The sequence below is a fragment of the Pan paniscus genome, chromosome 1 (genome assembly GCF_029289425.2).
Source record: "Pan paniscus chromosome 1, NHGRI_mPanPan1-v2.0_pri, whole genome shotgun sequence".
Classification (NCBI taxonomy): Eukaryota; Metazoa; Chordata; class Mammalia; order Primates; family Hominidae; genus Pan; species Pan paniscus.
Genome location: NC_073249.2, coordinates 221,541,194 through 221,568,088, shown reverse-complemented (window position 1 = coordinate 221,568,088; position 26,895 = coordinate 221,541,194). Strand labels below are relative to the sequence as shown.

The following is a 26,895-nucleotide window of genomic DNA, read 5'->3' as shown; positions in this document are numbered from 1 at the left end:
GAGAGACAGCGATGCCAGCCACCTCCGCTGAGGTGCGTGAGACATGAATGTAGAAGCCACTGCTGACATGCAGACCAGCCAGCCTTCAGAGGATGAGACCCAGCTGCCATCTGACTGCAACCCCTGTGAGCACCATCCCATCACAGTCAAGTCCCAGCCAATCCACAGAACTGTGAGACAGTATGGAATTATTGTTGGAAGCCACCAAGTTTGGAAATGGTTATACAGCAGCACATAATCAGAACACTGATACTGGAGATAGACAGGGTTGGTGAACAGACTAAAGTCTGTAGACACATGCCCCAAATAATGATTCCTACTCTTTTTGAGACGGAGTCTTGCTCTGTCGCCTGGGCTGGAGTGCAGTGGCACGATCTCGGCTCGCTGCAAGCTCTGCCTCCTGGGTTCACACCATTCTCCTGCCTCAGCCTCCCGAGTAGCTGGGACTACAGGCGCCCGCCACCACGCCTGGCTAATTTTTTTGTATTTTTAGTAGAGACGGGGTTTCACCGTGTTAGCCAGGATGGTCTCGATCTCCTGACCTCGTGATCTGCCCGCCTCGGCCTCCCAAAGTGCTGGGATTACAGGCATGCGCCCCGGTGCCCAGCCAGACTCTAGGATTTAAAGATAACCAAGTGAAAATAGGTTTATCCGCTAACTTATGTTTCAAATCCTGTGTTGTCATTTCAACAATGATCACAGAATCTTCACCAGGACTAGGTTCCATCTCAAGAAACCACCATTTCTGTGCATCGATACTCCTCATCTGCTCCAGCTTGATCGTGAGATTGCAGCAATGGAGTGACACCTTCAGACGGGATCTGGGGACTGAGGGCTCCGGGATGCCACTGAGATCAGAATGAGTGACACAATACCTGAAGCGTCTAATGAAACTGGGAGGAACATTTCGGCTCTGACAAGAGAGTCTGGAGATGACTTTGTGATAGATTTACAGAAAACTAATCAAAGGAAACGAATGAGACAATTACTAATAACACAGAGGAAAAAGTGTTAAGAAAGGCTAGGTAATCCTGGTATATCATCTGGGTCAACTGAGTAATTATATGGTCACCACAATGTATATAGTGAATATTAATGTAATCCAATTATAATTACACTGGGTAGACTGAAAACTGAAGAAACTGAGAGAACCACGTAAACATGTCAGAAGAAACAGCTCCAAGAGCTGGGAGTGGCTGCCTTAAGGGAACAGGAGTCAGGAGTAGAAAGGGGGGAGCGGCAGGGCTTTTCTTTATAAGTCTAGTAAATACCTGACTTTTGAACCTTGTACACATATTACTCTGACAAAAAAAATTGAAAAAAAAAAATTCCCCATATCTTAAGGACTTCCAAACAAAAAGCTATCTAAAAACTTACTTTATAGAGAAATTCTTTATAGGCCTATTTTTAAATTAGTAGAGTTCTTGTGTCCGTAAACCTCAGCTGCTTCTCCCATGGGAGGATCCAACATAACCATATGACATCAATACTCACAGGCCAACTGCTGCCCCCCTGGCCAGCAGATGTCATCAATGGCCCCTATAATTCCTGATCCAAGTTAATCCAGCCCAGATAGGAGCAATGCCTGCCGGCCCTGGGTCTAGTCCTGCACTGGCTCTGCAAATAGTCTGTAAGACTTAGTTTTTATTTAAATTACATACCCATCCCACCCACTGCTACCTGTTGGAAGACAGAGGTCCTCATCACATTGTGTTCATGACTAGACAGTGGATCAAAGCAGTTTCCATGAGTCCCCAGCAGCCCAACTTGCTCAATGTTCCTTATATTAACCCCAAATCATCTCCCAGTAACACTGACTTGTTGCTATTGGTTCTTGTCTCTTGAACCATCACACATTAAGCCTGGTCCCTATTTCACATTGGGGAAATGGAATGTCTTCAACTCCTACTAATGTCTTCTCTCATCGTTCCAGACACACTGGCCTCTTTGCTGTTCCTTGAACATACCAGATTCACCTCTCCATTTTGGCCTCTGCGTTGGCTCTGCCCTCTATCTGCAACACTCTTCACCAGATGGCCACGTGGCTAACTTTGTCATCTGCTTCCCATCCTTCCTCCAGTGGCACCTTTTCAGTGAAGCCTGACTACTCTAATTAAAACTGCAGGCTGGGCATGGTGGCTCACACCCGTAATCACAGTGCTCTGGGAGGCCGCGGCGGGTGGATCACCTGAAGTCAGGAGTTTGAGACCAGCCTGGCCAATATAGTAAAACCTCGTCTCTACTAAAAACACAAAAACATGAGCCGGGCATGGTGGCATGCACCTGTAGTCCCAGCTACTCAGAGGCTGAGGCAGGAGAATCGCTTGAATCCAGGAGATGGAGGTTACATTGAGCCAGGACAGTGCCACTGCACTCCAGCCAGGGCAACAAGAGTGAAACTCTGTCTCAAAAACAATACCAAGGCCGGGCACGGTGGCTCACGCCTGTAATCCCAGCACTTTGGGAGGCCGAGGCGGGCAGATCACAAGGTCAGGAGATCGAAACCATCCTGGCTAACAAGGTGAAACCCCGCCTCTACAAAAAATACAAAAATTAGCTGGGCGTGGTGGCAGGCGCCTGGAGTTCCAGCTACTCGGGAGGCTGAGGCAGGAGAATGGCATGAACCCGGGAGGCGGAGCTTGCAGTGAGCTGAGATTGCGCCACTGCACTCCAGCCTGGGCAACAGAGCAAGACTCCGTCTCAAAAACAAAAAAAACCACCAAAATCAAAACAAAAAAACTGCAGCCTTCCCCACTTCCTTCGCTTTATGTACCCCCCACGTCATTTCTCTCTCCTTCTAATATATATTTTTTTTTTTTTTTTGAGACAGAATCTCACTCTGTTGCCCAGGCTGGAGTGCAGTGGCGAGATCTCAGCTCACTGCAACCTCTGCCTCCCAGGTTCAAGTGATTCTCCTGCCTTAGCCTCCCAAATAGCTGTGACTACAGGAGCACGTCACCAAGCCCGGCTAATTTTTGTATTTTTAGTAGAGATGCGGTTTTGCCATGTTGGCCAGGCTGGTCTTGAACTCCTGCCTAGATGATCTGCCTGCCTCGGCCTGCCCAAGTGCTGGGATTACAGGCATGAGCCACCGCGCCCAGTCTTAATATATAATTTATATATTGCATTTACTGCAGCTTCTCTGTCCCTCAACTAGATCATTAAGCTTCATGGCAGGATTAGGTTGTCTGTTTTATTCTCTGTGGAATGTTCACATTCCTAAAGTGTCTGGCACATTACAGGTACCCAAATTAAATTACTTTGCGAATAAATCAACCATTTTTACCCACCTCCAACCCACAAAATTGCTAATATTAAACCAAGTCAACGAAAGATAACCATTTTCCCTGATTCCCCCCTTTCGTAGCTAGCACATTTCTCCCTGTTAAATGTTATTTTGCAGTTTAATCCCTTCATTCTTGTTTACTGGGCTCTTTTAGAACCTTCTGCCTTGGGTCAACTGTGAATGTGATAAACACGTCTTCACTGACATCATTCAGAAATTCTGAGCCTGAGTTAGAGCCTTTCTCCCACGATGAGAAACTTCTTACCAGGTAGGAAATGATGTATTTGTACTCGTTGAGTAGAATCAGTTGTTTATTCAGCCAGGAATGTAGTCTTAATTTTTTGGTTTCAAATCTTCTTAAAAACATGTAAAACATTTAACTGACAAATAGAGACTGCACACGTGCCAGGTGTACAGGTGCTGATGTGATACACGCAGACACTGTGTAGTGATGGTCACAATCACGTTAACACATTCACCGCCACCCACGTGGAATGATTTTCATGTTTATATTTATCTGGCCATGAGGGTAACATAAGAAATTTCTGTCAACTGCAATCTCAAAAGGAACTCTTTACTAACTGAAAATTCCACCAAAAGAGGTGATACGAGGCAATGTGAAATTCACCTGTTTTATAACTGGTGAACCCAGCATGGCACTCATGACGCTTCCCACAGAATCACTTTATCTCAGATGGAAGTCAGAGCCTGTCCTCCCCGTATAAACAGTAGTCTTTAATTCTGAAACCTTGTTTGTGAGTGATTATGCTGACATGAGGGGGTGAAAACAGCCCTCTGACGGATACTCATTTCAAGACAAACAGCTGTTTTACCTTTGAATCCCTCTGTGCCTTCTATCCCGATTGCCAAGACCACTCTTCTTCTCCAGGGTTTCAGTTTCATTATCACAGCGCTTTCCCAGACCTGATTAACCAGGCTTTCGTCCCTTTTCTCCTTACAAGACAACTTCTCACGTTCTCCAATTGCAACAGCAGCCCATTTCTGCAGACGGTAAATTGCCCCTTCCTGCCACTAAGCACAACAAACATATGGCTTAAACAACCCTTCTTCTGCCCCATCATCCTCTCAGCCAAGTCCAGGCAGTTTCATGACATCAGAATCACTTCTGCAGAACAGACTGAAGTCATAACCATGGGCGACTTTGCTGGCTACGGTTATTAGCCAGGGCAACCCCAACATCCTTTAAAAATAATCAAGTGATGCACGCTTACATCTTTATGAAAACATTTTGGCATTTAAAAATATTTTTATGGTTATATGCCTTCCTTGATACGTTATTCAGATGGGGTCTCTCTCTGTCACCCAGGCTGGAGTACATCTTGGAGGCTGGAGCCAGGCTGGCACGATCCTGGCTTACTGCAACCTCCACCTCCAGGGCTCAAGCATTCCTCCTGCCTCAGCCTCCCGAGTAGCTGGGACTACAGGAGCACGCCACCATGCCCAGTTAATTGTTTTTTGTTTTTTGTTTTTTTTTTTGGTAGAGATAGGATTTCACCATGTTGCCCAGGCTCTTGCTACATTATTTTTATTTATTTACTTAGAAACAGAGTCTTGAGCTTGTCGCTCAGGCTGGAGTGCAGTGGCGCGATCTCGGCTCACTGCAACCCCCGCCTCCCAGGTTCAAGTGATTCTCCTGCTTCAGCCTCCCAAGCAGCTTGGATTACAGGCGCCTGCCACCACGCCTGGCTAATTTTTGTATTTTTAGTAGAGATGGGGTTTCACCATGTTGGTCAGGCTGGTCTCAAACTCCTGACCTCAGATGATCCACCCACCTCAGCCTCCCAAAGTGTTGGTGAGAGGTGAAGCCAGCTGGACTTCCCGGGTCAGGTGGGGACTTGGAGAACTTTTATGTCTTACAAATGTTACCAATCAGCACTCTGTAAAAACGCACCGATCAGCGCTCTGTCGCTAGAGGGTTGTAAATGTACCAATCAGCACTCTGTAAAAACGCACCAATCAGTGCTCTGTGGCTAGCTAGAGGATTGTAAATGCACCAATCAGCTCGCTGTAAAAAGCACCAATTAGTGCTCTGTGGCTAGCTAGAGTATTGTAAGTGCACTAATCAGCACTCTGTAAATGGACCAACCGGCACTCTGTAAAATGGACCAATCAGCAGGACATGGGCAGGGACAAATAAGGGAATAAAAGCTGGCCACCCCAGCCAGCAGCAACAACCTGCTCGGGTCCCCTTCCACACTGTGGAAGCTTTGTTATTTTGCTCTCCACAATAAATCTTGCTGCTGCTCACTCTGGGTCCGCACCACCTTTAAGGTAACACTCACCGCGAAGGTCCATGGCTTCATTGTTGAAGTCAGTGAGACCATGAACCCACCAAAAGGAATGAACTCTGGACACATTGGGATTACAGGTGTGAGCCCCCATGCCTGGCCGATACATCATTTACATTTTTTTCTAATAAAGCTGAATTGTGTCTCTCAGCTATTACACAAACCATGCTGATGATGGAGTTTTCTAGATCAGAGAGGTCTTGCCAAAGAGTGTATATCAACCTCTGTAATAGCAAAAATGGCCAGGAAATAACGTAAATCTCCATCAAACTATTTTGTCATAGGGTCAAAAAACTAAAGCAATATATGCCCGCAGAGACAGTCAAACTCCTTTGCCCCCACACCCCCAAACAAACCTAACTTAATCATCTGCTCCACACAGGATCTAAACAAGATCACGAAGGAGGCAGCAATGAAGTCGGACAAGCTGCCTGGGATCAAGTTGCCTTCTAAATATGCTCAAAGTGGCTGCCCTCCACAGAGGGAGAAGATTTATGGGTATTAAGGAAAAAAGGAATTAAAATAATCAATACGAAGTGAATACAACACAGAACGACACTGTTACATGATCTTAAGTCCTTAAAATGCAAGAAATGCGGATGGATTATGCAAATAAAACAGAAATCCGAAGATGGCAGGAGGATGCCCAGGGTGGTCCAGTCGGGTCCAGTTTCGCATACTGCTCTCAGGGATGAACCCACGTCCTGCCCAGCCACCAATTCTCTCCCTGACGCCAGTTCAATGTGGAGGGCCCTAAAGACACTGGGACCCCAGCAACCCAAGGGTGGCGTTTTCCAGCAGGACATACAGACAGGAATTTACTCCCACAGGGCAAAGCAAAGGCAGAAAACAGGTGATTAGAGCTAAGGACTGTGGGGTCCAAAGACTCAACCCAGAAAGCGGGCCTCCCATTTCATGGAGGCAGAAACTGGACTAAGAATGCAGAAGGGACTTGATCAAGGGCACAGACAGGAAGGTGGAATCTGAGTCTGGATGCAGGGCCCTGGACACCAAGTCCAAGGCTCTCCCATGCTGCCTCCCATGGATGTGCCTGTGTTCCTGCGTGTGTGTGTGTGTGCATGCACGTGTTTCATCAGCTGGAGCCAGCAGGCAAAGTGGACACACGCCGGGGCTGGGGATTTCACACGTTCCTTCCTGGGCACCATGGTGCCTGGTAAGGCACATTCCACACTAGTCCATATCACAGCCAGCCATACTGCAAACAGCACCGGGCCTGGCCCCAGGCAAAGGCTGCAAGAATGGTTCAAAGGCCATTTTCTTTCTTTTTTTTTTTTTTTGAGACAGAGTCTCACTCTGTGGCCCAGGCTGGAGTGCAGTGGTGCGATCTCAGCTCACTGCAAGCTCTGCCTCCTGGGTTCACGCCATTCTCCTACTTCAGCCTCCCGAGTAGCTGGGACTACAGGCGCCTGCCACCACGCCCGGCTAATTTTTGTATTTTTAGTAGAGACAGGGTTTCACCGTGTTAGCCAGGATGGTCTCGATCTCCTGACCTCGTAATCCACCTGCCTCGGCCTCCCAAAGTGCTGGGATTACAAGCGTGAGCCACTGCGCCCGGCCTCAAGGGCCATTTACAAATCCCAACTCACAGGTCCCACCATTCCTGACCAAGCCAAGAATTTCCTCCTCAGTGTTGAATGAAACACCACCACCACATTTAGTTCTGAACGTCATTTTGGTACCAGTACCACTTTGCATTTATATAGCAAGATTATCTTTCCCTAATAAATTAACATCTATTTCATGTGTTTTCAATCTTTTCACAACTTGGCACAGTAGTCAGGACAGACGTCCTCATTTTACAGAAGAGAAAAGGGAGCACTGTCAAACGGCTCACTCTGTGTCCTGCCTCCTGCTGGCAGCTGTACCTTCTAACCTGGGCTTTTCCTCACTAGGCCTTTTTGCTTGGTAGATACATCAATCTACTGGAAATCCCTACCTAATCTGCTCTTATTGACGAAAACAGAGAGAAATATGCACCCGCGTTTCAGGCGGCAATATCACGCACGGGATACAGCCTGCAAACCCCTCTGAGCTGAGGTCCTCTGTGGGGGGTCCAGCTGACAGGTTGACCTCTAAGTCATCAAAAGTGTCCTTCTGTTTTTGTTTAAGACGGGACCTTGCTCTGTTGCCCAGCTGGAGTGCAGTGGTGCAATCACGGCTCACTGCAACCTTGAACTCCTGGGCTCGGGCAACCCTCCTTCGTCTGCCTCCCAAGTAGCCTGGACTACAGGTATGTGCCACTGTGCTCAGCTAATTTGTAAATATTTTGTAGAGATGGGGGTCTTGTTATATTGCACAGGCTGGTCTCAAACTCCTGAACTCAAGCAATCCTCCTGCCTTGGCCTCCCAAAGTGCTGGGATTACAGGCATGCACCACCACGCCCACCCTCCATGGTCTCCTTAAAGCGGAGATCACCCCTTTCTTCTCAGGACAAGATGTTTGCTCATCTTGAAAGGCAAAAAAACCCCTCAGAAATGGAAAGAAAGATATACCTCAAATCCTCTCCTTAAAATGCTGGACAGCCAACATCTGGTTATCACTCAATATTTCTGATTAGAAAATGTTTTATGTATTTGGAAGCAGTTTTATGGAAGTAGCAAAGTATAGGACATTTTAAAAATCACTTGCATGCCTGTGTGAGATGGTCACAGCTGTGCTCCCTCATTCTACAGAAACATGGCCTGCAGACACATTTGCATAGAGTCCCAATAAGCAACTGCCACACCCCCCCAGACGGCCGATTTGATCATGGGACACGGATGCAGGATGATAGTGAGGTTCTCTTTCCCTTTCACTGCTCCTAACACAGCAAACCTCCAGCCAGAACATCAAAAACACCAAAGGAACAGCCTGCTCTTGCCAGGCACCCCCACCTCCCCCATCCCACCTCCATCTGCCAATACCGACCTTCCAAGCCAGACCTCCCTCCGGGCACCTGGCTGGGAGATCCAAGCAGGAACCATGAGCACAGCTCAGGGCACCTCGGAGATTTTCAACTCTCCCAATTATCCTAACTCCCTGGCTCGGTTCACCCAGGGTTTTGATTCTCTACCTCCATCTGACCAAAAGGTAACCCTGCACTTCTGTTGAGGGGGAGAGTGAGTAGATGGGAGCAGAGGTGTTACCATTTTCAAATATACACCTTTTTCCCAAGAGAATTAAATCATTTATTGATTACACATGATAATGAGTGATACACAAGCTTCATTCCCATCCATAATTTTATCTGATCAGGTATACTTTGAAATGTGGGATTCAAAGAGATGGACATGTTCTGGATATATGGTCCTTTCAATGCTGTATGGGTCTTAAATAAACTGCTTTCCGGAATGTATTTCATCAGAGGTTTATCTTACTATGCATCCCAGTTTAAGCCAGCATTTGTTTTTTTTCTTTCTTTTCTTTTCTTTTTTTTTTTTTTTTGAGATGGAGTCTCACTCTGTTGTCCAGGCTGGAATGCAGTGGCATGATCTTGGCTCACCACAACCTCCACCTCCCTGGTTCAAGCTATTCTCCTGTCTCAGCCTCCCAAGTAGCTGAAATTACTCGGGAGGCTGGTGGCCATGCACCACCATGCCTGGCTAATTTTTTTGTATTTTTAGTAGAGATGGGGTTTCACCATATTGCCCAGGCTGGTCTCGAACTCCTGACCTCAGGTGATCTGCCCGCCTCTGCCTCCCAAAGTGCTGGGATTATAGGAGTGAGCCACTGCACCCGGCCTATTCTATTCCTTTACAAGGTTTAAAGAAAATAATAATGCTTCTTATAACTTTGTATGGCTTCTGCTCTCCTTCCAACAACGTTGATGATTTGACACAGATCATGGGAGAAGAGGCTGATGGAAGACCGGGGAGCTCCCAGCTCCTTATCATGACAGATACAGGCTCTCTGCCAGGCCATCCTGGCCACAGTGATAGGGTCTGGCCACTGAGCCCTCTTTTTAAACACAGCTGAACAGTACACCGGGCCACGTTTCATTAGCCATTCAGTACAACTGGAATCTCAAAGTGACCAAGCTATCCTACTTGCCACAGAGCTGGGGCACACGTGCAAAACAACCTCCCCAGCAAACTGAAAGGAAAAAGAGAGCATACTTAGCATTGAAAAGTAACTCTGACTCAGTAGTTAAAGGACTTAAACTCCATCGGTGATCTGGGACACCGATGCCGCTCAAACAACCCAGTGACCGGTGGTCACGGCACCAATGCCCTGGGGTGATGTGAGCAGGGACTTCTGCTCAAGGCCATGCGGACGTGCCCTGAGCCCTCTGCATTATTTGGCTCTCCGTATCCTAACAGGTAAGCAAGGACTTCTGCTGCCTCAATGCTTAGGTGGTTAGGTGGCTGTCCTCTGCCCTGCCTGCCTCTGTCCTCTGATTTCCAGTGTCAAGGACTTGGGCAGCACAGTTGGAGGAAACAGCCTTCAATGACTAGCCTGTATATCTGCTTGGCAAAACTCCCAGACTTCTGGAAAAAACAGGGGATGGGTTTTGTCTTCCCTCCACATGGTACAAAACCTTCATCTCCTGGAGATGAGCAGCAGCATGACTGATGGCTACCAGGGAGGTGTTTTCCAGAAAGACACAACTTTGACATAATATAAGCTAAATTTTGTCCCAGCAGCTTGTATGTTTTTACTCTAACAATCCACCAGCACCTCATTATTTCAGACCTGGCTCCTAGTTATGAGGCCTTTTCATGAAGTGTCCTCATGAAACGTGGCCCCTGGCTTACCTTGGGATTGGTTCGCTGCTGCAATCTCCTCTCTTCTCTCTCTCTCTGCAGCCGCTCAAACTCCTCTCGAATTTCAGCAGGGGTCCTCCTCCTTTCCACAACCTATGCACAGAATCAAGATGGGAAGACAGTTGAGGACCCAGGAGGTAAGGGAAACGTACACAAAGAGCTGCAGCCATTGATTTTGGTGTGTGCATGCTGCCTGGGGTCCGGCCACAGCCTTTCCTCAGGAAGGACCCCAAACCATGAGTTCCACCATCCGATGGCTCAGGCCTGGGTGAGGGAGAGCTCACTGCCCTCCTGGCCCTTCCCAAGGTTGAAATGAGTTTTCACTCAGCTCTCCAGAGTGACTTAAACATTCTTTATTTTAGCAACTTATCTCTGAGGCTGCAGAAATCTTACAAGGAAAATGTCACCTTATGAATTTCTTTCTTTTTTTTTTTTTTTTGAGACGGAGTCTCGCTCTGTTGCCCAAGCTGAAGTGCAGTGCATTATCTCAGCTCACTGCAAGCTCCGCCTCCCGGGTTAACACCATTCTCCTGCCTGAGTCTCCTGAGTAGCTGGGACTACAGGCGCCCGCCACCACCCCTGGCTAATTTTTTTTTGTATTTTTAGTAGAGACAGGGTTTCACCATGTTACCCAGGATGGTCTCAATCTCCTGACCTCATGATCCACCCACCTCGGCCTCCGGAAGTGCTGGGATTACAGGCTTGAGCCACTGCGCCGGCCTACCTTAAATTTCATAGTGTAAATTTCCTAATGAATCTCAGATAACAAATGTTAAATATCAAGACGAAGGCAAGCTGGCTCTCCCTAGTGGTCTGAGACAATCGCTAGAGACTCCTTTTGAGCTTCTTGGACCAAGGATCTCGAGCTGTCGGGTCTAGGTGTTTTTATTCTGTTGTTGTAGAAACGGGGTCTTGCTATATTGCCCAGGTTGGCCTCAAACTCTTGGCCTCAAAGGATCCTCCCACATCAGCCTCCCAAAGTGCTGGGATTGCAGGCACGAGCCACCATGTCTGGTGGGTCTGAGTGTTTTCAGAATCATGGGACTCTTCTTGTTATAACAGTATATGAACCTTAGAATGTGGGCTGTCAGTTATAGGCTGGCGTAACAATACTCAGGTACCACACAGCAGACCTCATTAAACTCGGGGACGCAGAGTAATGTCGAATCTGAGAAAATAAGGTATTCCGGCCTGGCGCGGTGGCTCACGCCTGTAATCCCAGCACTTTGGGAGGCAGAGGTGAGGGGATCACCTCAGGTCAGGAGTTCAAGACCAACCTGGCCAACATGGCGAAACGCCATCTCTACTAAAAATACAAAAATTAGTCAGATGTGGTGGCAGGTGCCTGTAATCCCAGCTACTTGGGAGGCTGAGGCAGGAAAATTGCTTGAACCCAGGAGGTGAAGGTTGCAGTGAGCTGAGATCATGCCACTGCACTCCAACCTGGGTAACAGAGCAAGACTCTCTCTTAAAAAAAAAAAGAAAAAGAAAAAAGAAAATGAGGTATTCGAGGCCTGGCGCAGTGACTCACACCTGTAATCCCAGCACTTTGGGAGGCCGAGGCGGGTGGATCACCTGAGGTCAGGAGTTTGAGATCAGCCTGGCCAACATGGTGAAACCCTGTCTCTACTAAAAATACAAAACATTAGCTGGGCGTGGTGGCGGGTGCCTGTAATCCCAGCTACTTGGGAGGTTGAGGCAGAAGAATCACTTGAACCCGGCAGGCGGAGTTTGCAGTGAGCCAAGATCACGCCATTGCACTCCAGCCTGGGCAACATGAGCAAGAAACTCTGTCAAGAAAAGAAAAGAAAAGAAAAGAAAAGAAAAGAAAAGAAAAGGCATTCCAATTCCAGTTCAGCCCTTCTTAGCTCGTCATGAAAGGAAGACCATCTAGTTGACATTTCAAAGAAGTGGAAAGGCCACTGTGAAAGAGGCAACCGCACTGCACGATTTCTAAGGGTCCTGTTTATGGTGTGAAATTGTGTGCACCGGTGAGAAACACACAGTGTGGGAACAGGACAGAAACAGTGGTTACTCTTTTTCTATCACGACCAAAGTTATCAGATGGATGGGGGAGGCGGCAGGGGTATACGAAAGCAGATTCTGCCCATCCATGGGAGAAACACAGGGGAGTCTTGAGTTGCTGCTCACAGACTATCTAAAAAGGTGTGATGTGAGAAAAAGTTTCCTTGGAAATTTCACGTTTCAAAAAATAATTTTTTTTTTTTTTTTTTGAGACGGAGTCTTGCTTTGTCGCCCAGGCTGGAGTGCGGTGGTGCGATCTCAGCTCACTGCAAGCTCCGCCTCCCTGGTTCACACCATTCTCCTGCTTCAGCCTCCCAAGTAGCTGGGACAACAGGTGTGCGGCACCACCCCTGGTTAATTTTTTTTTTGTATTTTTTAGTAGAGACGGGGTTTCACCGTGTTAGCCAGGATGGTCTTGCTCTCCTGACCCCGTGATCCACCCGCCCAAATTATTTTTTAAAATACAAGCTTATAGCAAAAAATCAATAGAACAGAAGGATAGGAAATAAAAAGTATGCGATTCCCCTTACCCATATTCCCTCTTCTCATGGGCTCACACTCATCTCACAGGCTCACACTCAATTTTTTTTGTATCTCTTCCTAAAAATTCTCTATGCATGCTTATGTACCTACGTATGTGCGCATATGCACGTGCACACACACATACACACATTCAATATAAATATTACAGGCTTTGTGCAACTTGATTTTATTTTTCAACAAATAAAAAAAAAAATACAAAAACGCATCCAAAAAATCCTAGGAACTTGTCCACTACTTTAAACATTAAAAATATTGAAAACATTTTCTTCTCTAATAACCCAATATAAATCAATAATTACTAAAAAGGGGGAAGTGGTTCTTTTTAAGGAAGCTTTAAAATAAAAAGATTGTTAAAATCATCCAAGAACAAACTAAAGGTCCTAAGTGGCATGACAGTGATTGCTCTGTGACCTCGCAAGGGCATTCTGGGTTCTATTTCGTGAACAAGATGCGTTCCCGCTGCCCAGGCTTAAAATCATCGAGAGTGCGTCACCTATCTACAGCACTCTCACTTGCCAATACCACCCATCCTGACATAGACAAAAGCAAGGTACAATTTTTCAAAGTTTCCATTATCTTCTCAATCTCATGTCAGCCCCTCCCTGCATCGAAAGAAAATAAAAATGAAAGAGCTTCAGGGAAATGTAGGTAATCAACTATTCCATTAAGTTTGAAGATCCAGAAAATATGCTTTAAAATACTTTAAAAATTATTCATGACTTTACAGCCCAATTCAGTGGACCTGACTGTGGAGCCACAGTTTCTCTGGACTCAGTGGATGGTGACCATCCCAAGGACAAGGAGGTCTAAGTGTGAGGCTGTCTGAATGCAGACAGTTCCTCTACATAGCCCAGAGGACGCAGGATGTTCCAATCTGGATAAAGAGATTTGATTTGATTTGATTTGATTTATTTATTTATTTGAGACAGAGTCTTGCTCAATTTATTTATTTATTTATTTATTTGAGACAGAGTCTCGCTCTGTTGCCCAGGCTGGAGTGTAGTGGTGCGATCTCGGCTCACTGCAAGCTCTGCCTCCCGGGTTCACACCATTCTCCTGCCTTAGCCCCCTGAGTAGCTGGGACTACAGGCATCCGCCACCACGCCCGGCTAATTTTTTTTAGTAGAGACGGGGTTTCACCGTATTAGCCAGGATGGTCTTGATCTCCTGACTTCATGATCCGCCTGCCTTGGCCTCCCAAAGTGCTGGAATTACAGGCGTGAGCCACTGCGCCTGGCCATTTTTTTTTTTTTTGAGATGGAGTCTCACTCTGTCATCCAGGCTGGAGTGCAATGGCGCAATCTCAGCTCACTGCAAGCTCCGCCTCATGGGTTCATGCCGTTCTTCTGCCTCAGTCTCCCGAGTAGCTGGGACTACAGGCATCCGCCACCACGCCCGGCTAATTTTTTTGTATTTTTAGTACAGACTGGGTTTCACAGTATTAGCCAGGATGGTCTTGTTCTCCTGACCTCGTGATCTGCCTGTCTTGGCCTCCCAAAGTGGCGTGAGCCACTGCGCCCAGCGATATTTTATTTTATTTTAATATTTTATTTTTTTGAGACAGAGTCTTGCTTTGTCACCCAGACTGGAGTGCAGCGATGAGATCTCAGCTCACTGCAACTTCCGCTTCCAGGGTTCAAGCAATTCTCCTGCCTCAGCCTCCCGAGTAGCTGGGATTACAGGCTTGTGCCACCATACCCAGCCAGTTTTTTTATCTTTAGTAGAGATGACATTTCACCATGTTGGCCAGGCTGGTCTTGAACTCCTGACCTCAAGTGATCCACCTGCCTTGACTTCCCAAAGTGCTGGGATTACAGGTGTGAGCCACCGCACCCGGCCTGGATAGAAATTTTATAATTGAGTGTTCTATTCAACAGGATATTAGTTTTAAAAAATGCAGATTTTAATGAAAGTTTGATTCGCCATAACTTTAATCAGTGACATGAGCAGGCCCATGAATATGCCCATACACTACTATTTTTTTCAGAAACAGGTTTGCTAGCTGCTGAGAATTAAAATCCTGGACTCAAACCCTGTAGGAGAAAAAAGAAAACAAAGCCTGGAAAGTGTGAGGCTTCACAAAGGCTGCAGCAGGAAAAGATTCATTTTCAGGAATTTTAGCTGTTTCATCTTTGAAGACTGAACTAACAGCTGAAAATTACTTTCTCTCTGTTACATTCTGTGATGAATTACGAACGCAAATAATCCAAAGGTGGCAGATCATTCCATTTTTAGTCATATTTTACACAAATTTTGCAAATAGTTGGTACATAATCAGAGCTAACAGCAAAGCCAAAATGGCCAGCCTTTCTGGAGCGGTGAAGACACTTAGCAGGGCAGGGCACTTCATTCTCAGCTCCCACAGGCCTCTGCCAGCCTTGATTATTTATATCTTCCTTTAAACAGAATACATGATGCCAGAGAGGGGAACAGGACTAAGCCAGCTGTGAGCCGCTCTTCTCCTTATCAGCAACCCTTACAGACAGAGGCATCTGGGAACACAGCACCCAAAGCTGCATGACAGTTGATAAATACCAGACATTTTCAATGTTTCTCATGGACAGAGTGTATCACATGCAGCTCATGAATCCATACAACTGCTGTTCACTGGAGCATTCACCAACTAGGTCTATCCCTATGCTAACCAGAAAACTGACTGAGCGGCCAGGTGCAGGGGCTCACCTGAGGTCAGGTGTTTGAGACCAGCCTGGCCAACATGGCAAAACCCTGTCTCTACTAAAAATACAAAATTTTGCTGGGCGTGGTGGCGGGCGCCCATAATCCCAGCTACTCGGGAGGCTGAGGCAGGAGAATTGCTTGAACCTAGGAGGCAGAGGAGGCAGAGGTTGCCGTGAACGGAGATCGTGCCACTTCACTCCAGCCTGGGTGAAAGAGCGAAACTCAATCTCAAAAAAAAAAAAAAAAAAAAAAAAAAAAAGGAAAAGAAAACCGACTCAGCCCAGGAGTTCCAGACCAACCCGGGCAACATAGTGAGACCCCATCTCTACAACAAAAAAACAACCACCAAGAAGACTGACTTTATTGATGAAAGGAATGAGGAGATATCCAAAAGCTAGGTGGCATAATGGAAGGAGGACAGACAGGACCTCAAACCTCCTGGGAGACCTCAGGCAAGTCACCTTTCTAAGCTTCAGTTTCCCTGCTATAAAATGAGGAGGGTTAAGCGACATCATTTGAAAAGTGTCATCTGGTTCTAGCTAGTAAACTTTTTATTCTGGGATAATTTTAGAAAATGATTTGGAAACGCTACAACAACAGTACAGAAATTTCTAGTATAGCCTGCACCCAGGTTCCCCCAATGTTAGCACCTTTTATAACCATGGAAGAGCTCTCAAATCTCAGAAACCAACATTAATACATTTCTACTAATTAAACCTAGGGTTCAGATTTCACTAGATTTTCTACGAACATCCTTTTTCTGTTCCAGGATCCAATCCAAGATTCCACGTTGCATTTAGACACGAGGTGTCCTTAGTCTTCTCTGCTCTGTGACAGTTCTAAACCTTTGCTGGTTTTTCATGATCTTGACCATATTACTGCTTTTAATACAGGCTGACTTTCTCATATACTATAAAACCGATGTCAGAGACAGGGAAAAGTAAAATATAAATAATGTAAAGGACTGCAGACAAAAACCAAACTGCAGATGATCTGGGCCAAAGGATGCAACTCTGGGTGTAATCTAACATCTGAAAGTGACATCTGCAGGAGATGAGTTACGTGGTTTCCATGGCAGTTGCCAGCCATTACCAGAATCAACCCTGTCAAAGTATTCACAGTTCAAGGTTAGATTTTTGCCATTCTGAAAAAATGACCAATTTCATTTTCAATGTGGATATCTGCACAAACATCACTAACCAACCTCAAGAAGTAAACAGTATGGCTGGTTTTATAAGTTGGGAATGGTTACATCTCATTCCTTGGGAATCCTCCCAAAGAATAACAGTCTCTAGAAGCCTTAAAAAAAAAAAGTGGGGGTGCTGGGCATGGTGGCTCACATTTGTAATCCCAGCACTTTGGAAGGCCAAGGCAGGAGGATCATCTGAGATCAGGAGTTTGAGACCAGCTTGGCCAACATGGTGAAACTCTGTCTCTACCAAAAATACAAAAATTAGCCAGGCATAGTGGTGCGCACCTGTAATTCCAGCTACTCGGGAGGCTGAGGCAGGAGAATCACTTGAACCCCGGAAGCAGAGGTTGCAGTGAGCCAAGATCACGCCACTACACTCAGCCTGGGCAACAGAGCAAGACTCCGTCTCAAAAAATAAAAATAAAAAAATTAGCAGGGCGTGGTGATGCATGCCTGTAGTCTCAGCTACTTGGGAGGCTGAGGTAGGAGGATGGCCTGAGCTGGGAGATCGAGACTGCAGTAAGCCACGATCGTGCCACTACACTCTAGCCTGGGTGACAAAGTGAGACTCTGTCTCAAAAAAAAAAAAAAGACTGAAAATTTACCTAATGACTGACAACTGGGCCAGTATTTTGTACATTCTAAAGAAGCTCCAGGGTTGGGGAGTGATTTCTAGTTGGTGGAGTACTTTGAGATCTTTGGATTAAAGGCGTCTCAGACACTCAGGATACCAACAGTCAATGCCCTTCACCCTTCACTGACTACCCATATGGCAGCCTAATAAATATGTGGTAAATGGATACCCTTCAGCAACTGAAGAGTTTAACAGTCTAAAAATACCAGCAACAGCATGAAGGGAATATAGCTTCCTCCCTGGAGTGAAAGCTATTATTGCAGTGAGAGAATCCTCGTATGGAACAATCCATCCAGCTGTAGGAATTCCTTGAAGGAATGTTGATTCCAGCTTCACAGAATGTGCTTGAGTTCAATGAGACTTTCTGTGTATTATGAATAATGGGCTCAATTTTCCTATTGGATGTTAAGCACTAATACATCTCCGAGTAAATATCTGGGGAGGTATCTTCATTTAGTTTTCTTTGAAAGCATTTTTATCTTGCAGCAAAAGCTTAGTATCCACATGAGAAAAAAAAAAAAAGCCAATTCTGATCTATGAGAACCTGACTTCCTTAGTTTACTAAAAAAATACGAAAATAATGTTTAACCACTTGCCACCCACGACTGTGCACATATTTTTATTTTCATTTATTTATTTCATTTTTTATTTTTTGAGACACAGTCTCACTGTCACTCAGGCTGGAGTGCAGTGGTGTGATCATGGCTCACTGAAACCTCGACCTCCTTAGGCTCAAGCGATCCTCCCACCTCAGCCTCCCAAGAAGTAGGATTACAGGCACTCGCCACCATGCCTGGTTAATTTTTTCATTTTTTATCGCTTGTAGAGATGCGATCTCACTGTGTTGCTCCAGCTGGTCTCGAACTCCTGAGCTCAAGTGATCCTCCTGTGTCAGCCTTTGAAAGTGCTGGAATTACAGGTGTGAGCCACTGCACCCAGCCCTATATATTTGTATAACCACCATTTTGAGTGTGGATTTGCTTTGTTTCCAATGGGAAGATAATCTGGTCTGATGAAAGGAAGCCATACAATATTCTACCAGCAGACCCCAGTGCTCCACTGATTGGGATAATGCTGCTGGGGACTAAAAACCTAGTCTTTGAAGAGGGAATATGTAATGGAGTCCTACAGCTTTTCAGTGACTCCAATTGCTGACTTGAAAAATTGTAGCCAACTCACATCTTAAAAAAACAAAGAAGCTTTAAGGAGTGTATAAAGAGTGAGGGGGAAATTGAATAAATACAACAGAATTCTACTTTCCTTTTTGGATGAGAAAATGCTAAGTTATTTGGCTTAATACCTAGCTGCAATGAACCAATGTGACAGGAAGCACTGCTATTCCCATCAAGCCAGAGGCCAAATACCAACTGCCCACTGGAGCCAGGAGGACATGCAGATGAGAAGAGCCAGACATAACGCAAGGGGGAGTGGTGGGGACTGGGACAAATTGGACAGCCCAGCCCCATCTGAAGGGCAAGGGCTCCTCAGATCCACTGTTACCAGATCTTCAGATGTTTCAAGAAAAGACAGAAGACTGAATTATCATGCAGAACCTCCCAGGGTTGAAATGTTAGCAACTAGAAATCACTGTGTGAGGCAATCAAAAAATGGCAACAGGCTGGGCGCGGTGGCTCACACCTGTAATCCCAGCGCTTTGGGAGGCTGAGGTGGGAGGGTAGCTTCAGGCTAGGAGTTTGAGACCAGCCTGGGCAACATAGAAAGACCCCATCTCTACAAAAAATTAAAAAATTAGCTAGGCATGGTGGTGTGTGCCTGTAGTCACAGCTACTTGGGAGGCTGAGGTGGGAGACTCACTTGAGCCTGGGAGGTCGAGGGTGCAGTGAGCCGTGATGGCACCAACACACTGCAGCCTGGGCGACAGAGCAGTGTGGGCGACAGAGCACGTGCGCACTCTCTCTCACAAACACACACACACACACACACCAAAAAAGGCTATTAGTGGAATATGGCCCATGAGCCACCAATATGAAGCAGCAATGGAAAGGCAGGAAAGGAAATAGGATCCTCTTTTGCTTTTCTTCCACTCCTCATCTGAAGGCCTTTACAAGGCTTTGATGCCAGAACTGGAAGAGACAGGCACGCATGCTTGAGACTAAACACTGAATGAACTTCGGCCAGGTGTGGTGGCTCATGCCTGTAATCCCAGCACTTTGGGAGGCCGAGGTGGGCGGATCATCTGAGGTCAGGAGTTCGAGACCAGCATGACCAACATGGAGAAACCCTGTCTCTACTACAAATACAAAATTAGCTGGGTGTGGTGGCGCATGCCTTGTAATCCCAGCTACTCAGGAAGGCTGAGGCAGGAGAATCACTTGTTGCGGTGAGCCAAGATTGCGCCACTGCACTCCAGCCTGGGCAACAAGAGCAAAACTCGGTCTCAAAAAAAAAAAAAAAAAATCGAAGGAACTTCAAGGGTAATCTTACATGATGGTGAAAATATAACTCAATGAAGGTCAATTCAATGTTATTAAACAGACTAGCAAAATTTATTGGGCATCAGAACCAAGTTTCTTTCTTTTTTTGTGAGACAGGGTCTTGCTCTGTTGCCCACGTTAGAGTGTAGTGGCGTGATCATAGCTCACTGCAGCCTCAACCTCCTGTGCTCAAGTGATTCTCCCATCTCAGCCTCCTGAATAGCTGGGAATACAGGTGTGCGCCACCAAGCCCGCCTAATTTTTTAAAAAATGTTTTGTAGAGACAGGGTCTTGCTATGTTTCTCAGGCTGGTCTCGAACTCCTGGCCTCATGTGATCCTCCCAGCCTGGCTCCCCAGAGTGTTAGGATTACAGGTGTGAGCCACTTTGCCTGGGTCAGAACAAAGTTTCTTTAATGATACCTATATATCCCTGTAGCAACTTAAGGGTTTCACAACTAATCTTCACATTCATTTTTCAGATAGTAACATGGAAGCACTAGTAGCCCAATGACTTGCCCAAGACTCTACTGCTAGTCAGTGGCAGTGTGAAAGCAAACAAATTGTCTGGATTTTAGTGACTGCTCTCCCACAGCATGGCTGCCCAGGGCGACACATTTGCTATATATTTTGTTTCACTCATCACATTTGACAAAGCTTGAATATTATAATACATGAGAATTGAAAGGGTCATTACAGGCAATGCAACCTCAGCAACTCTGCTTCCATTTTGCTCACGTGCATAACATACTCCCATCTGAAATATTTCCTCACAGCAATTATTCAGAACTGAGGTGGAGAGAGAGGCACAGAACTGTGGAGGGTGGAAGGGAGTGTATATGGAGACAGAACTGCACCCTTGAAGAAATCGCCTCCCATCAACCCCCTGCTCCGCTTGCTCCCGCCCCACACCTGGGTTAAAAATTACTGGTCCGGTCCATCCCTCTTCCGTTTTACTTGACAGGTTAGGGAACGAAGGACAAGTCAGATGAGTGGCTGGCCCAAGTTCAGAGTTATAAAGTGGCAAAGCCAAGTCCAGAACTCAACCTCTAAAACAAAAATACAGGGCAAGGAAGGGGGCTCTAATGGTTTCAAATATTCCCAAAGACATTATTACAGATTGCAGGGTTTTGGGGAGATGTTCTCTAACTGTTCAATGACTTTTCTGGAACACCAGACGCACAGTTTCTCTTACCTCCCATCCTTCCATTTCCAGTCCTCTCTTCCCATATATATCATAGATGGCCCTGGTTTGGGGGTCACTAAGCACTGCAAATTAAAAATTAAACATGTTTATAAAATATAAAATTCACCTTCAGTCCTTCCTGAGAATACTGACATCATTAGGTAAGCCCATCTCCTGTTCTCCCTGTCTGATCACAATCTTCCTAGAGACCCCTTTCATTTTCTACACATCTTTCCTCCCAACTGCTTTTTCGATTCAACCTAGGATTTGTTTATTGACTTATTGACTGACAGGGTCCTTCTCTGTTGTCCTGGCTGGAGTGCAATGGTAAGATCATAGCTCACTGCAGCCTTGAATTCCTGGGCTTAACTAATCCTCCTGCTCTAGCTTTCCAAGCAGCTGGGATTACAGGTGTGTGCCACCATGCCCAGCTAATTTATTTTTTGTAGAGATGGGGTCTCACTATGTTGCCTAGGCTGATCTCGAATTCCTGGCCTCAAATGATTCTCCTGCCTTGGCCTTGCAAAATGTTGGGATTACAGGTGTGAGCCACTGCACCCAGCTAATGTAGGATATGTTTAAAGGCGGCTACAAATGAGAAAAGTCAGATTTTCCAGTGTCCAAGTTACTCTTGATTGGAAGGTACAGCTACAAGGTGTACAAGGTGCACCATGCAGGAAGCGGCATGGGCTCCTGCATTGGGAAAGGACATGAACGTTGTTTTTAAAATAATTTGGTAAATTTCTGCCACGGTGTATAAAAGTACACTGACTTGAAAGAGTGGGTTCCAGTTTCTAAAGAAGCTTGCTATAAAAGTAGAAACAGGCTCAGATACTAGAAAAAGCTGATTTGTTATTTACTCTATAGAGTTCTGTTAACTCCAAAGACAGGCTACATTTCTTTTGTGCACTTCTCCTCTCTATTTGTAAATAATTTTAAAAGACAAGAACACCTCTTACCATGTTGTTGGCCACATCACCCAAAATACATCAGAAAAGGATTTCTCAGCTAACGGTGAGGGCTGTTCAAACGATATCCCAACTGAACGATATCCCAACTGAACAATATCCCAACTGAACTCAAATGTCAGCAAGGCCAATGGTCGTTCTCTTCCCCCTCTGCTTCACCAATTTCTGCCAAGACCTTTGGGTCTCTTCTCCCCTGACAGTTCCCATATATTTGTAGGCCTAATTTAAAAACCACATAAATGATCCTATGCATAATCAAATCTAACGGGAAAGGAAGAAATGCTGGCCCCTGGAAAACACAGGAGCCAAACTTGTGTTCCTCTCCAGCATTTAATAAGGAATTATTCATTCACTATTTTGCCTGAGTCTCCCTTTAGGCTAAACATGAGGCCAGGTCTGCTGTTGTGGCACTTTCACTAGCACTGGTAGGGTTTTTCTTTAACTCTTCCCCAGGTCTCCAACACAATACAAGCAAACTATGTGGCTAATTTAGACAACAGTAAAATTAATGCACCCATTTAGATAACAGAATACAATAAAAAGAACAGGCTACTCTTCACAACCGCCATGCAAATGATCTGAATACAGTTAAATTTGGTAATGACACTACACCGACTGTACACATTTATCACACACTGCAGCCTGATTTTCACTGGCCATTAAAATCTAACTTTTTGGTAAAACTATAAAGTGAAAAACACTACAAGCTATTATGTATACAGTGAGATGACTTTATGATTTTATAAAGAAACACATTATCTAATTTTTGGTCTAAGAAGCAAATCACCAGATGGTTCTGGAACAAATAACTTATTGTAGTTGATGTATATAACAGTGATTTAACATTTTTTTAAATTTAAATTTTAAAAATGGTGGTAAAATATACATATAATATTTACCATTTTAACCATTTTAAAGTATACAATTCAATAGCATTAAGTACATTTACAATGTTGTGTAACCATCATCACTCTCTATTTCCAGAACTTTTTGCCATCCCAAACAGAAGCTCTGAATCTGGTAGTGACTTTCATATTTTATAAACAAATACATCACAGAATGTTCTTTCTGACATACATAAGACATAAGTATAAAAATGTGAATCGCTTGGTTCTATTTCCTATAAGCCTTCTTAACATCATTTTCTTTCTTTTATTAGAACCGATAACTGCTTCAGAACCAATAAAATCACTTTTGGATGAAAAAATGTCCTTGTATCTTCTAACAAAAAAGAGAACAAAGAAACCTTCCCTGTAACGATCAGCCTTTTACCTGTAAGAGTTCCCTTTAGAAGAAAACTGGTAAACGATTTAAAACTTGAGTATTCCCTTGCAATTGAGACTCTGTCTATTACTTCGCCCGGTCTGTCATTTTCTACTTACTGGACACATATTGATTTCCAAAGCAAAATACTACTCTTTCAAAGGACCCTGTCAGTGAAAAGTACTCAACTAACCACCTGTTTTATATACCTCTAAGGACTCTCTTTTTCTATCCTCTACAAATCGCACCTCCTAAAAATCGAATATCTGTTACCAGGATGTTTCTACAAAGCCCAGCCCTCCACTGACCTTCATAAGCCTGGTGAACAAGGTTAAACAGTCGTTCCGCCTGTGACTTGAGCTCTGGGTCTCTGTGCTTGTCTGGATGGTAGAGCATACAGAGCCTCCGGTAGGCAGCTTTCAGCTCTTCAGAAGAGGCCTAAAGAAAGAAAAATTCAATTAGAGAACAATCAATGCTACTTAAACATTATCATTATCAGAATCAGCCTTGAAATGGGAACCCATCAGCCACGTCCCAATGTGTTTGCTCTCGACATACAGGATGTAATGAAGTTCGGTTTATCACCTCAACAAGGCTTCTTTTTGCCAGTTAATAAAGTGATCAATTACGTACATCAATAGGGACTGGGTTTTGCTGGGAAGTGCTGCTATCCAATGAATGAACGTTTGGGTCTCTGGAATGGCTCAGTGTGCTCTGAGCTGAAACAAAAATGTCACAGAGACGTGCTAACTCTTTAACTTATTTGAAGTAAATCATGCCAAGGCAGTCTAAACAGAACAGGTTCAGGCAAAGAAAAGCTATATACCATTAGACAGAAATGACATCAATTTAATGACATAACGAACATGAATCCTTGAAATTCAAAGACAAACTTGTAAGGCCCACGTGCACTCGAATGCAACCTCCAATTCCAGAAGGCAGCACATTCAGTGGCAGAAATGCTTCCCTAACCTGTAGTAACCAACCCTCCCCCAAACCCCCAGACCCCCTAAAAACCAAAAGGCATCAACTCTCCAATTCTCCTATGCAGGACATCTGAAGGTGTGGCACAAGGCAGACGGGCTCTGGTGTGCTTTAACCACAGTGGGGGGCGGGTGCCAACGAGGCAAACCCACATTCACTGTGGCCTGCCTCATAGCCACCAAGAGGGTCTCTAGACAGGGCCCCTCAGAGGCCTTGGGACACTGAGCGGGCTATGTGGCTGGCCCCGCAGGTCTGCTTTTGGGAAGTGTTATGTTTGATTCTAGAGGCTATTTTGGCCTATCGGGGTGGTACTGGATGGGCAGTTCTACCCTTTGGTATATCAGTTAAAGAACATTTGATTTGAGGACGTATCCCCACCGTTTTGACAACTGAAGCGCATTTCTGGGTCACTGACATGCTAGAGGGGCCAGGAGGGGATGTGAGGATTGACAGTCCTCTAGGATGAGGGCCTGGAACACAGATCCTCAAAGAAAGAGGTCACAGAGACATAAGTTAGTCCTGGGACCATAATTACAAAAAAAAAAAAAAAAAAAAAAGATGACTGTATTCTCTGTTACTTCCACAATATTTCAATATCTTTCAGTCCCAGGACTAATGAGCTTCTTCACCAGCAAAAAAAATACAATTTTACTGTACTTTAGTAATAATTTTTGGCCCAGAATCTAAATATTTTCTACAGGATTAAGTTATTCAGATGCTAGAAAGCCAGGGTATTTGTGCGAGTTTACCAGGGGTTCTAAAGAAGGAATTCTGAAGGACTCCAAGAGGAAGACAATAAACGTGACTGGAAAACGTGCAGAGGACATTGGCCCATCGGTCCCACATGCCTGAGGGGGCAGCGGTGCTGGGGCCCGGGTTCTGCTCCCTCAAGCCCATCTCCTCAGCCCTAGACCAGGCTCAGGCCAGCTTCATCTGAGGAGTAGGTGATGGCGTGGGTGACCTCCAGGAGCCTTCTGGCTCTAACTTTACTGGATTCTGCTATCCAGAAAAGAAACAAAGCTGGACGCAGTGGTTGACACGTGTAGACCTAGCACTTTGGGAGGCAGAGGTGGGCAGATTGCTTGAGCCCACAGGTTCAAGACTAGACTGGGTAACATGGCGAAACCCCGTATCTACCAAAAATACAAAAATTACCTGGGCGTGGAGGCGCTTGCCTGTGGTCCTACCTGGAAGGCTGAGGTGGGAGGATCACCTGAGACTGGGGAGGCTGAGGTTGCAGTGAGCTATGATTGCACCACTGCACTCCAGCCTGGGTGACAGAGGGGTGCATTGTGCTGTATACTCAGGAGATGACCACTTTTCTGCATGTATATTCTATTTCTATAAAAATACAAGGTTCTCTAGAAGAGGTGGGCCTCCATATTTCCATCTCTGCATTTTCTCCTTTTTCTTCTTCTTGCTGTAGTGTTTTGTTTTCCTCCCAACTTTAAATGCATTTCTTGCTACACTTATCAATATACCACCTATACCAAACCCTGGTGTTTCAAACATAAATCATGGGAAAATAATCTTTTCCAGGTAGGTTTACTTATGTGATGATGTAAAAGGGACTTATTTTTTTTTCCCACACGGCCATTACAAATCATTTTCTTTCTTTTTTTTTTTTTTTAAGATGGAGTTTCACTCTGCCACCCAGGCTGGAGTGCAGTGCTGTGATCTCGGCTCACTGCAGCGTCTGCCTCCTGGGTTCAAGCAATTGTCCTGCCTCAGCCTCCCAAGTAGCTGGGACTACAGGCGCACGCCACCATGCCCAGCTAATTGTTTGTATTTTTAATAGAGATGGGATTTCATCATGTTGGCCAGGCTGGTCTGGAACTGCTGACCTCAGCTGATCCGCCCGCCTCAGCCTCCCAAAGTGCTGGGATTACAGGCGTGAGCCACTGCACCCAGTCACAAATCATTTTCTTTCTGCAAATTTTAATTGTCCTTTTTTGTGTCTCATAAAGTTACAAGTACTGGATTAGACCGATTGACTGACTCTCAGTTAGACTGCTATTTCCTGGTTATTAAAATTAAACTAGATGATAAGAGAGTAGAATATCTACTCTGCAAGACATTCTTTAATCTTATTAATAAATGGCTTAATATGCTATTGATTAAGTAATGTAAATAAGATGTTTCATTTTTAATAAATATCACATTCAATAAAAGGTTAGATTGGTCCTTTCATTATAACTGAATAGCTAAGGTCACTGGTTCGATATTTCATAAATGAGAACCTCTCACTCTTACAGAAATACTGTTATTTCAAAATGCAATGAGATTATCATTAAGAATGATACCTAAAGGTACGTTCTTATCCTAAAATTCTGTTAATAAAAATTAAGAAATGTATCATACTTTAAGTCTATAATCTTTCATCATCTCAATCACCTGGTTATATTTTCTGGATAGACTATATATTAGGCCCCAAATTAAGTCTCAATAGACTTTAAAGACTGACATCATACAAAATATCTTCTCCTACCACAAGAGGATGAAGTCAGAAATCAATAACAGGGCTGGGTGCAATGGCTCACACCAGTACAGTAATCCCAGCACTTTGGTATCCCAAGGTGGGAGGACTGCTTGAGGCCAGGAGTTCAAGACCAGCTTGAGCAACATAGCG

The 26,895-nt window shown here is 45.0% G+C and overlaps 1 protein-coding gene across 3 annotated transcripts in view; it reads right to left on the bottom strand.

The window, feature by feature from the left end:
* Positions 1 to 26,895, bottom strand: part of DNAJC11 (DnaJ heat shock protein family (Hsp40) member C11) — a 66,922-nt gene that overhangs the window by 23,148 nt on the left and 16,879 nt on the right. For 2 of the 3 annotated variants that reach the window (XM_008975686.4, XM_008975688.4), the window contains exons 2-4: positions 23,591 to 23,720; positions 21,061 to 21,134; positions 10,351 to 10,452 (exon numbers count right to left, since the gene is read on the bottom strand). In XM_008975686.4, coding sequence (XP_008973934.2) covers positions 10,351 to 10,452; positions 21,061 to 21,134; positions 23,591 to 23,720 — 306 coding nt within the window. Of the gene's footprint in view, positions 1 to 10,350; positions 10,453 to 21,060; positions 21,135 to 23,590; positions 23,723 to 26,895 lie in introns of those variants that run through there. The other variant, XM_055098676.2, reaches the window with a different exon arrangement.